The 12,974-nt window shown below is 43.9% G+C and overlaps 1 protein-coding gene across 1 annotated transcript in view; it reads left to right on the plus strand.

Moving 5' to 3' along the window:
• The window catches only part of LOC149984290 (sodium-dependent dopamine transporter-like), a 28,002-nt gene extending 15,285 nt beyond the window's left edge, over window positions 1-12,717 (plus strand). Inside the window, exons 8-16 of the mRNA XM_090230620.1 lie at window positions 757-860; window positions 1,340-1,464; window positions 2,412-2,524; window positions 3,012-3,140; window positions 3,399-3,498; window positions 7,049-7,149; window positions 7,841-8,008; window positions 10,426-10,497; window positions 11,863-12,717. Of these exons, the coding sequence (XP_090086746.1) occupies window positions 757-860; window positions 1,340-1,464; window positions 2,412-2,524; window positions 3,012-3,140; window positions 3,399-3,498; window positions 7,049-7,149; window positions 7,841-8,008; window positions 10,426-10,497; window positions 11,863-11,886 (936 nt within the window). The 3' untranslated portion in view covers window positions 11,887-12,717. The remainder of the gene's footprint in view (window positions 1-756; window positions 861-1,339; window positions 1,465-2,411; window positions 2,525-3,011; window positions 3,141-3,398; window positions 3,499-7,048; window positions 7,150-7,840; window positions 8,009-10,425; window positions 10,498-11,862) is intronic.
• Window positions 12,718-12,974: the final 257 nt, after the last annotated feature.

Here is a 12,974-nt window from a genome sequence, read left to right on the forward strand (position 1 = left end):
TTGTTCAGGGGAACAGTGGGTTAACTGCCTTGTTCAGGGGAACAGTGGGTTAACTGCCTTGTTCAGGGGAACAGTGGGTTAACTGCCTGTTCAGGGGAACAGTGGGTTAACTGCCTTGTTCAGGGGAACAGTGGGTTAACTGCCTGTTCAGGGGAACAGTGGGTTAACTGCCTTGTTCAGGGGAACAGTGGGTTAACTGCCTTGTTCAGGGACAGAATGACAGATTTTTAACCTTGTCAGCTTGGTGATTCGATCCAGCAATCTCGCTCTAACCACTAGGCTACCTGCATATATATATACTGTATACACATTGTGTGCGTGTGTTTATGTGTGTGTGTGAGAGAGATATGCTGATGTTTATTTCTGTATTTTAACGCCACAGGTAGTCATTTAGTGCAGGAAAATAAAAGGTTCGTTATGAACAATTTAATATTTCAGTGTCCATGAAATCCCGACTGATGAAATGTATATATGAATCATTTGCCTTAATAAGGGCGCTGTAAGAATCTCCAGCTGTTCCCCCCCCCCTCTTCCCCTCCAGTAGCAACGCACACGACCGCTAAGGACTCAAAGCAACAATTTGAGAATTAGATTAGACACATGCATGCAGCAACAATTTGCTAAATTACCCCGTATTCACAAGTGTCTTTCATCTTTCTGTTGAATGAGTTTCCTGCAATTATCTCTAATAACAGCCTTCTCCCCCCTCCCCCCTGTGTCTTTTGTCCTCTGTCCCCTGGCTGTTTGTTGTGGTAGGTCTGGATAGACGCTGCCACTCAGATCTGCTTCTCTTTGGGAGTCGGGTTTGGTGTGCTAATAGCGTTCTCCAGCTATAACAAATTCAGCAACAACTGCTATAGGTAAAGTAGAAGCACAGAACAAAACCAGGGGTTCCGTGTCCCAAATAACACCCTATTCACTATACAGTGCACTACTTTAGACCAGGACCCATAGGGCTCTGGTTGAAAGTAGTGCACTGCGTAGGGAATAGGGTGCTATTTGGTATGCTACCCCTCAGTGTTTATAGTCTCTATTAGAGAGGCGAACAGAGGTGACAAACTGCTGCTGAGCTGGTGAATTACAATACCTTTGAAGGCCCTTACCTACTGGTCAATGTCTATAACACCAGTCTGTTCTATAGAGGACAGTAATACCTACTGGTCATGTCTATAACACCAGTCTGTTCTATAGAGGACAGTAATACCTACTGGTCATGTCTATAACACCAGTCTGTTCTATAGAGGACAGTAATACCTACTGGTCATGTCTATAACACCAGTCTGTTCTGGATCTACCAGGTATATGAATATGTTCTTGTCATCTTCACTCTCTCTTCCAGAGATGCCATCATCACCAGTTCCATCAACTCCCTGACCAGCTTCTTCTCCGGCTTTGTCATCTTCTCCTTCCTGGGTTACATGTCCCATAAACACAGCGTGCCATTGGACAAGGTGGCCACAGACGGTCAGTATTCGTAATGTTTTGGACAAGGTGGCCACAGACGGTCAGTATTCTTATTGTTCTGGACAAGGTGACCACAGACGGTCAGTATTCTTAGTGTTCTGGACAAGGTGACCACAGACGGTCAGTATTCTTAGTGTTCTGGACAAGGTGGCCACAGACGGTCAGTATTCTTAGTGTTCTGGACAAGGTGGCCACAGACGGTCAGTAGTCATAGTGTTCTGGACAAGGTGACCACAGACGGTCAGTATTCTTAGTGTTCTGGACAAGGTGGCCACAGACGGTCAGTATTCTTAGTGTTCTGGACAAGGTGACCACAGACGGTCAGTATTCTTAGTGTTCTGGACAAGGTGGCCACAGACGGTCAGTATTCTTAGTGTTCTGGACAAGGTGGCCACAGACGGTCAGTAGTCATAGTGTTCTGGACAAGGTGACCACAGACGGTCAGTATTCTTAGTGTTCTGGACAAGGTGACCACAGACAGTCAGTGTTCTTAGTGTTCTGGACAAGGTGACCACAGACGGTCAGTATTCTTAATGCTTCGCACTCTTTTCTCAGATAACGATGGAGACCTGAAATGATTGTTTTGTTCTTTATAAAAAATAGTTAGATGTATTGACATTTCCAATAGATTTTTCAGCCAATCATTATTTGTGTGTTGGGATCTCTAAATTGATGTCATGTCCACTTGCCTTTATGACGTGCAATATTAAATGTGGTTTATCAAAATGTTTATCAAAAAACCTGCTCTGGTCTTGGTGTCAGGGCTGATTGGAAATCTATATGTGTTTATCAGCACAAATCAATCATGTGGTCTACATTGTCACCGCTGTTGATTAAACAAATGTTGGATTTGCTGCGTTCTTCAGACAAGTCTCCCATCACAAAATAGATGTTTGATTAACACGAGATAACTAAATCATTCATCTGTGTTGTTGTGTCCCATAAAGGTCCTGGTCTGGTGTTCATCATCTACCCAGAGGCCATTGCAACATTACCAGGATCCTCAGTGTGGGCAGTCATCTTCTTCATCATGCTGCTGACTCTGGGCATCGACAGTGCTGTGAGTACACCGCTCAGCATTATAGAACAAACTATGATATGATCAACCTCCAGTTTCTGAGGTGGCAACATGCTATAGGCAAGCGGTGACAAACCCTACTCCTAGGGAGCTAATAGGTGTGCAGGCTTTTGGTCCGACCCAGCAGGATCAGGGCTGGCTAATCCTGCTATAGGTAAAGTGGACGGACCAAGTTCAGCTAAATTATGGTGTTCTATGTTCTGTGTTCTGTGTTCTCTGTTCTGTGCTCTGTGTTCTGTGTTCTCTGTTCTGTGCTCTGTGTTCTGTGTTCTCTGTTCTGTGCTCTGTGTTCTCTGTTCTCTGTTCTGTGCTCTGTGTTCTGTGCTCTGTGTTCTGTGCTCTGTGTTCTGTGTTCTCTGTTCTGTGTTCTGTGTTCTCTGTTCTGTGTTCTGTGTTCTGTGTTCTATGTTCTGTGCTCTGTGTTCTGTGTTCTGTGCTCTGTGTTCTGTGCTCTGTCTCTGGTCTCTAGATGGGAGGGATGGAGTCAGTGATCACAGGATTGATGGATGAGTTCAAGTTTCTCCACAAACACCGGGAACTCTTCACCCTCTTCATCGTTGTGTCCACCTTCCTAATCTCACTGTTCTGTGTCACTAATGTAAGTGGACGAAAAATATGTGTGTGCAAAGTTATTCCTCAAGCATCTAAGGAATTTGCATGAATGACACATGGCTAATATAAGAGACATCAAATGGAACCTCTCCTCTCCTCTCCTCTCCTCTCCTCTCCTCTCCTCTCCTCTCCTCTCCTCTCCTCTCCTCTCCTCTCCTCTCCTCTCCTCTCCTCTCATCTCATCTCATCTCATCTCATCTCATCTCATCTCCTCTCCTCTCCTCTCCTCTCCTCTCCTCTCCAGGGTGGTATCTATGTGTTCACTCTGCTGGACCATTTTGCTGCTGGGACATCCATTCTCTTTGGAGTGCTTATTGAGGCCATCGGCATCGCCTGGTTCTACGGTGAGGAGGGGAGAGGAGGTGGGGGGAGGATGGGAGAGGAGGAGGGGAGGAGCTGGAGGAGGGGGTGAGGAGTGAGGAGGGAGGAGGAGGGAGGGAGGAGGTGAGGAGTGAGGAGGGAGGAGGAGGAGGAGGTGAGAAGGGAGAAGGAGGGAGGGAGGAGGTGAGGATTGAGGAGTGAGGAGTGAGGAGGGAGGGAGGAGGAGGAGGTGAGGAGTGAGGAGGGAGGAGGGAGGAGGTGAGGAGTGAGGAGGAGGGAGGGAGCGCGAGGTGAGGAGGGGAGACTCTTAGCTCTTCATGGCCATCCAAGCTGATGTCCTATTAGGCCATTGATAGGGTCTGATGGGATATCAGTCTGGATCTTCCTCTGCTGTGCCACCATGCAGCACTACCTCATTAGCTGTCAGAGGACCGGGAGGTAAAACGCCTGTCTCTGGTGTGTTTCTGCCACTCAGAGTGTATGGTTCATATCACTATTTAGAGTTTAGGTGTTTGGAGTGGACAGAGACACATTACATACAAACAATAGTGTATTGATATTGACTATCTGAGGTCAACATCCCAGTCTGTGGTGTAAAGATTGATGTTTTTTTTTTTTTTTTGGGGGGGGGTCTGTTGTGGTTCTGATGATACTTGGATGTCAGAAATATAAGCTAGGCCCGATGGAAGATTCCCTTGTGCCGTGTCTTTCAATTCTAACTTAAAGGGATAGTACACCCAAAATGACAAAACGACACATTGGTTTCCTAACCCCGTAAAACAGTCTCCGGACGAGGTATGACATCCATCCATACTTTGGTTTTTATTTCCCCTGGCACTGTTTCCGCGCGCTAACGCGTTAGCATCTGTGTCACAAATCCCATTCAAGTCGTGGCTACCGATAATAGCGTTTCTCTAGCATCCTTTTCAAATCAGCCCAAAGTATCTCAAAGTGATTGTGGACAAAGTCCCTTATAAGACAGTTTTCCATCCAATTGACGCCAGATTTTCATGCGAATATTAAAAAATCGGGCATAATACGCATAAAAACAAAATGCTAATTTTGCCGCCAGAGGTGTGTTCACCTCAAGTTGACTTGTTGCAGATAGACGGCTGTGTGTGATGATGGATTCCCATCACATTTTCAACCTTACTTACTGACGATTTTGTCACAACAAATGTGGCTTTATATGGTATGTGTGTCGGGCAGGGATGTGTGTGTGTGTGTCCACTCTGGTCTTGACACGTGTGCTCTAGTCAACAGTGCAGGTAGAGGTATCTCCTTCAGAGATAATCTAGTCAACAGTGCAGGTAGAGGTATCTCCTTCAGAGATAATCTAGCCAACAGTGCAGGTAGGCTACCTTCAGAGATAATCTAGTCAACAGTGCAGGTAGGCTACCGTCAGAGATAATCTAGTCAACAGTGCAGGTAGGCTACCTTCAGAGATAATCTAGCCAACAGTGCAGGTTTGATGATACTTGGATGTCAGAAATATAAGCTAGGCCCGATGGAAGATTCCCTTGTGCCGTGTCTTTCAATTCTAACTTAAAGGGATAGTACACCCAAAATGCCAAAACGACACATTGGTTTCCTAACCCCGTAAAACAGTCTACGGTCGAGGTATGACATCAATCCATACTTTGGTTTTTATTTCCCCTGGCACTGTTTCCGCGCGCTAACGCGTTAGCATCTGTGTCACAAATCCCATTCAAGTCGTGGCTACCGATAATAACATTTCTCTAGCATCCTTTTCAAATCATCCCAAAGTATCTCAAAGTGATTGTGGACAAAGTCCCTTATAAGACAGTTTTCCATCCAATTGACGCCAGATTTTCATGCGAATATTAAAAAAATCGGGCATAATACGCATAAAAACAAAATGCTAATTTTGCCGCCAGAGGTGTGTTCACCTCAAGTTGACTTGTTGCAGATAGACGGCTGTGTGTGATGATGGATTCCCATCACATTTTCAACCTTACTGACGATTTTGTCACAACAAATGTGGCGTTATATGGTATGTGTGTCGGGCGGGGCAGGGATGTGTGTGTGTGTGTGTGTCCACTCTGGTCTTGACACGTGTGCTCTAGTCAACAGTGCAGGTAGAGGTATCTCCTTCAGAGATAATCTAGCCAACAGTGCAGGTAGGCTACCGTCAGAGATAATCTAGTCAACAGTGCAGGTAGGCTACCTTCAGAGATAATCTAGCCAACAGTGCAGGTACGCTACCTTCAGAGATAATCTAGTCAACAGTGCAGGTAGGCTACCTTCAGAGATAATCTAGTCAACAGTGCAGGTAGAGGTATCTCCTTCAGAGATAATCTAGTCAACAGTGCTGGTAGGCTACCTTCAGAGATAATCTAGTCAACAGTGCAGGTAGAGGTATCTCCGTCAGAGATAATCAATGGAAAAGAGATAGATTTGTATTTGTCAAACGGCAGCCAAGCCTCAATCATCACCAGACTAAGACCCTCGGTGTTTATCGAAAAGGCTCATTAAAAGCTCATCACCGTATTTTCGTCTTTCCTTTACACTTTCTTGTGTGACACTACAGTACGACGAGCAACTTGCTTTGCTCAGACAACATTGAAGTTATCTGAAAGCCCACAGGCATTTTACAGCAACGTCTCCAGAGTGAATTCAGGTAAAAAAAAAGAACGTCTCCAAAGCTCACTTCTGGTTTAGACTGCTAGTCTGATCTACTATACTGCTGGTCAGGGGGTCCAGACAGTGCTGTGTGTGTGTGTGTGTGTGTGTGTGTGTGTGTGTGTGTGTGTGTGTGTGTGTGTGTGTGTGTGTGTGTGTGTGTGTGCGTGTGCATTCATGTGTATGTCTAACCAGCCTTGTGGCTCGGGGGTCAGTGTGGTCAGCTTGCTGACCTGCCGTGGTGGCCTCAGCCTGGGAGGGCAGACTACTTTAGCCCCAGGCTTCTCCGGGCCTTTTCCCTGGCTCCATCTCTACTGACAGGTGGCTGTGGCACCCTGTGCCCTCCACAGGAACAGCTGCCTGCTCTCCATAGGCTCCAGTCACATTGGGATTATGCATGGGCTTTGAGAAGTGCCTCCCAGGCAAGGAACAAAGAGAGAAGGTTGAGTGAGGAGAAGCATAGATGAGGAAAGGAACTGGATGCTGGTGGTATTAAACATGCTACCAGAATGTTAATATCCTTGTATTTCCAATGGACTGTCGTTTCCTCAGAACGAGAGAACACAAAGACAACTATTGCTAATCCTCAAGGCTTCCTGTCTGCTGTGGTAGAAACCTCCCCTTTCCCTCTCTTTGCTCTGTGAAATGACGACTCCAAGGGTTTTGATCAGGTTAAGAGTTCAATTCGAATTGAAGGTAGTCAATTCAGAAAGTGATTTGATTTTAAACGTCAAAAATGAAAAGAAAACCTTTCAAAAATAAATATATTTTACTTTTAATCTCTATTGAAAATCGATGGTCTTTAAAAAATATATATTAATAATTACTTCCTGAATTGACAGCTTCCAATTTGAATTGACCCCGACCCTGGTTACGAATGACGAACCGTCACACGTTTTTAACTGCTACAGTTTGAACTCTTCCCTTCAGGAGTGGATCGTTTCAGTGACGACATCGAGGAGATGATCGGACAGAGACCAGGCCTGTACTGGAGACTGTGCTGGAAGTTTGTCAGCCCGTGCTTCCTCCTGGTGAGTTCATGAAGAGAGAAACACCTGGGTCAAACATGTCAAGTATTTTTTTGTTTACCTGGTGCAAAATGGAACCAGGTGAATAGTCCACATACAGCTCTCAGTCATGCACACCAAGGTCCATGCAGCTCTCAGTCATGCACACCAAGGTCCATGCAGCTCTCAGTCATGCACACCAAGGTCCATGCAGCTCTCAGTCATGCACACCAAGGTCCATGCAGCTCTCAGTCATGCACACCAAGGTCCATGCAGCTCTCAGTCATGCACACCAAGGTCCATGCAGCTCTCAGTCATGCACACCAAGGTCCATGCAGCTCTCAGTCATGCACACCAAGGTCCATGCAGCTCTCAGTCATGCACACCAAGGTCCATGCAGCTCTCAGTCATGCACACCAAGGTCCATGCAGCTCTCAGTCATGCACACCAAGGTTTGCTAGCTTCAGTAGAGGCTAGTCCATAAGTGTCCTTATGACAGCTCTCAGTCATGCACACCAAGGTCTAGGCACTAACTACAGTTTGCTAGCTTCAGTAGAGGCTAGTCCATAAGTGTCCTTATGACAGCTCTCAGTCATGCACACCAATGTCTAGGCACTAACTACAGTTTGCTAGCTTCAGTAGAGGCTAGTCCATAAGTGTCCTTATGACTTGAAACAGGAAAGTGTCCTAACCCCAAAACCCTCTGTTTCTCCAGTTCATGGTGGTGGTGAGCTTCGCGACCTTTAACCCTCCTAACTACGGGACGTACACGTTTCCCATATGGGCCAACATGATTGGCTGGTGCTTGGCTATATCCTCCATGACCATGGTGCCTCTCTATGCCATCTACAAGATGTGCACCTTACCTGGAAAGTTCTGTGATGTAAGTCTGGTTTATATAAGTCTGTTTTATATAAGTCTGGTTTATACAAGTGGGAAGTCTGGTTTATATAAGTCTGGTTTATACAAGTGGGTAGTCTGGTTTATATAAGTCTGGTTTAAATAAGTCTGGTTTATACAAGTGGGAAGTCTGGTTTATATAAGTCTGGTTTATATAAGTGGGAAGTCTGGTTTATATACAGTGCCTTGCGAAAGTATTCGGCCCCCTTGAACTTTGCGACCTTTTGCCACATTTCAGGCTTCAAACATAAATATATAAAACTGTATTTTTTTGTGAAGAATCAACAACAAGTGGGACACAATCATGAAGTGGAACGACATTTATTGGATATTTCAAACTTCTTTAACAAATCAAAAACTGAAAAATTGGGCGTGCTAAATTATTCAGCCCCTTTACTTTCAGTGCAGCAAACTCTCTCCAGAAGTTCAGTGAGGATCTCTGAATGATCCAATGTTGACCTAAATGACTAATGATGATAAATACAATCCACCTGTGTGTAATCAAGTCTCCGTATAAATGCACCTGCACTGTGATAGTCTCAGAGGTCCGTTAAAAGCGCAGAAAGCATCATGAAGAACATGGAACACACCAGGCAGGTCCGAGATACTGTTGTGAAGAAGTTTAAAGCCGGATTTGGATACAAAAAGATTTCCCAAGCTTCAAACATCCCAAGGAGCACTGTGCAAGCGATAATATTGAAATGGAAGGAGTATCAGACCACTGCAAATCTACCAAGACCTGGCCGTCCCTCTAAACTTTCAGCTCATACAAGGAGAAGACTGATCAGAGATGCAGCCAAGAGGCCCATGATCACTCTGGATGAACTGCAGAGATCTACAGCTGAGGTGGGAGACTCTGTCCATAGGACAACAATCAGTCGTATATTGCACAAATCTGGCCTTTATGGAAGAGTGGCAAGAAGAAAGCCATTTCTTAAAGATATCCATAAAAAGTGTTGTTTAAAGTTTGCCACAAGCCACCTGGGAGACACACCAAACATGTGGAAGAAGGTGCTCTGGTCAGATGAAACCAAAATTGAACTTTTTGGCAACAATGCAAAACGTTATGTTTGGCGTAAAAGCAACACAGTTGAACACACCATCCCCACTGTCAAACATGGTGGTGGCAGCATCATGGTTTGGGCCTGCTTTTCTTCAGCAGGGACAGGGAAGATGGTTAAAATTGATGGGAAGATGGATGGAGCCAAATACAGGACCATTCTGGAAGAAAACCTGATGGAGTCTGCAAAAGACCTGAGACTGGGACGGAGATTTGTCTTCCAACAAGACAATAATCCAAAACATAAAGCAAAATCTACAATGGAATGGTTCAAAAATAAACATATCCAGGTGTTAGAATGGCCAAGTCAAAGTCCAGACCTGAATCCAATCGAGAATCTGTGGAAAGAACTGAAAACTGCTGTTCACAAATGCTCTCCATCCAACCTCACTGAGCTCGAGCTGTTTTGCAAGAAGGAATGGGAAAAAATTTCAGTCTCTCGATGTGCAAAACTGATAGAGACATACCCCAAGCGACTTACAGCTGTAATCGCAGCAAAAGGTGGCGCTACAAAGTATTAACTTAAAGGGGGCTGAATCATTTTGCACGCCCAATTTTTCAGTTTTTGATTTGTTAAAAAAGTTTGAAATATCCAATAAATGTCGTTCCACTTCATGATTGTGTCCCACTTGTTGATTCTTCACAAAAAAATACAGTTTTATATCTTTATGTTTGAAGCCTGAAATGTGGCAAAAGGTCGCAAAGTTCAAGGGGGCCGAATACTTTCGCAAGGCACTGTAAGTCTGGTTTATATAAGTCTGGTTTATACAAGTGGGAAGTCTGGTTTATATAAGTCTGGTTTATATAAGTCTGGTTTATACAAGTGGGAAGTCTGGTTTATACAAGTCTGGTTTATACAAGTCTGGTTTATATAAGTCTGGTTTATATAAGTCTGGTTTATATACGTGGGAAGTCTGGTTTATATAAGTCTGGTTTATATAAGTCTGGTTTATATAAGTCTGGTTTATATACGTGGGAAGTCTGGTTTGTATAAGTCTGGTTTATATAAGTCTGGTTTATATAAGTCTGGTTTATATACGTCTGGTTTATATAAGTCTGGTTTATATACGTGGGAAGTCTGGTTTGTATTGATATATGCTGCTATGATGATTTAGCAGACACCTTTAACCAAAGTGATGGCCACTTTTATCAACATCAATGCACAGAAATGTCAACATTAACAGTGACACATATATTTTCGGTATGTGAGCAATATGGTTGGTGAGCTTTAAAACATCACCAGCAAATATGAATATCCCAGCTTGGTAATGCACAATGATTTGTATAACGAAGACAAGTTAGTTTCTTTGGTAAGTGATTCCCGTCCTGTCTTCCTGTAGAGACTGGCCTACGCCATAACGCCTGAGCACGAACACCACCTGGTGGATAACGGAGAAGTTAGGAGGTTTACGGTAAGCTGCTCTTCACTGTTTACATGACGTTACTTAACCTCCCCTTCTTACCTTACCTTACCTTACCTTACCTTACCTTACCCTACCTTACCCTACCTTACCTTACCCCACCTTACCTTACCCTACCTTTCCTTACCTTATCTTACCCCACCTTACCCTACCCTACCCTACCTTACCTTACCTTACCTTACCTTACCTTACCTTACCCTACCCTACCTTACCTTACCTTACCTTACCCTACATTACCTTACCTTACCTTACCTTACCTTACCTTACCTTACCTTACCCTACCTTACCCTACCCTACCTTACCCTACCTGACCTTACCTTACCCTACCTTACCTTACCTTACCCTACCTTACCTTACCTTACCCTACCTTACCCTACCTTACCTTACCTTACCTTACCCTACCTTACCTTACCTTACCTTACCTTACCCTACCTTACCTTACCTTACCCTACCTTACCATACCCTACCTTACCTTACCTTACCCTACCTTACCTTACCTTACCTTACCTTACCTTACCTTACCTTACCCTACCTTACCTTACCTTACCTTACCTTACCCTACCTTACCTTACCCTACCTTACCTTATCTTATCTTACCATTCCTTATTTTACCTTACCTTACCTTACCTGTCCCTACCTTACCCTACCTTACTCTACCCTACCTTACCCCACCTTACCCTACCTTACCTTACCTTACCTTACCCTACCTTACCTTACCCCACCTTACCCTACCTTACCTTACCTTACCCTACCTTACCATACCCTACCTTACCTTACCCTACCCTACCTTACCTTACCTTACCTTACCCTACCTTACCTTACCTTACTCTACCTTACCTTACCCTACCTTACCTTACCTTACTCTACCTTACCTTACCCTACCTTACCTTACCTTACTCTACCTTACCTTACCTTACCTGTCCCTACCTTACCCTACCTTACTCTACCCTACCTTACCCCACCTTACTCTACCTTACCTTACCTTACCTTACCTTACTCTACCTTACCTTACCCTACCTTACCTTACCTTACTCTACCTTACCTTACCCTACCTTACCATACCCTACCTTACCTTACCCTACCCTACCTTACCTTACCTTACCTTACCCTACCTTACCTTACCTTACTCTACCTTACCTTACCCTACCTTACCTTATCTTACTCTACCTTACCTTACCCTACCTTACCTTACCTTACCTTATCTTACCTTACCATTCCTTACCTTACCCCACCTTACCCTACCTTACCTTACCTTACCCTACCTTACCTTATCTTACTCTACCTTACCTTACTCTACCTTACCTTACCTTACTCTACCTTAGTGTATTTATTGTCCTTTCCCATTGGTTTCCACAGCTCCAACACTGGATGGTGATCTGAGCCCAGGAAGGAGAGAGAGGTCCGTTCACATGGAGGATGGATGGATAGAGAGAGGGAGGGAGGGATGGATAGAGTGAGTGATGGAGGGATGGATAGAGTGAGAGATGGATGGAGGGATGAATGGATAGAGAGAGGGAAGGATGGATGGATGGATGGATAGAGAGAGTGATGGAGGGATAGAGTGAGGGATGGATGGAGGGATAGAGTGAGGGATGGATGGCTAGAAGGAGGCACAGCAGACATGTGAAGAGAGTTTATCCCGTAACAAGAGGAGAGAGAAGTGTTTGAAATGCCAACCAAGCTGTCAAATCGTAGTGGTCTTTAATTTCCTCAATGGACGTGTGGTTGTGTGCTGTGATCTAGATCAGGATGTTGGTGATGTTCGGTCAAAATATCAATCTTAAACAATGACTGTTATGATTATGGATAATACACCTATATATTCATGTTTAATTTGTGAGCTGAGGAAAAATCTGAGCATTTGGTTTAGTGTAAAATCCTGATGAAAAAATATGATATGATTATCTGTTGTAGAGGTAACTAAGAGAAATAGTATTTATTACAGAAACAACATAGCCAATAACAAAAATGACATGACTGTATTTAACTGTATCTGAAAGTGTACATGTTTTAAGTTAAGTTTGTGACAACATATACCCGTTACATAGTAAACTAGCTTTTTATATTGTGCCAACAGTTTCCTTTTGACACTTCAAAAATGTGTTGTCTGTTACTTCTCTTCTGAAAATGTTTTCAAATGTACCGAGGGGGGGTCCACCCTTGATAAAGATGAGAAAAAAATAAATATTAAATAAATTATTTAAATACTGAGCTATGTTGCATGTTAATTTTTTTTTATTCAATTATTTTATACTAATACAATTGCTCAGAGAAAGAGATTTTGTTTAAACTTTTTCCTCAAAGGTTTTGGCGTCAAAATAATTGACACACATGTCTTGGCACTGGGTAAAGTTCATGATGCCGTTGACCTTATTAACAAGGATCCCAGGACGAATGGAGGCTAAACAGCCCCATGACATCACAGATCCACCACCATGTTTTACAGTGGGTAAAGAGCTCTATTTTCA

The sequence above is a fragment of the Oncorhynchus mykiss genome, chromosome 3 (genome assembly GCF_057628025.1).
Source record: "Oncorhynchus mykiss isolate SJ-2025 chromosome 3, ASM5762802v1, whole genome shotgun sequence".
NCBI lineage: Eukaryota > Metazoa > Chordata > Actinopteri > Salmoniformes > Salmonidae > Oncorhynchus > Oncorhynchus mykiss.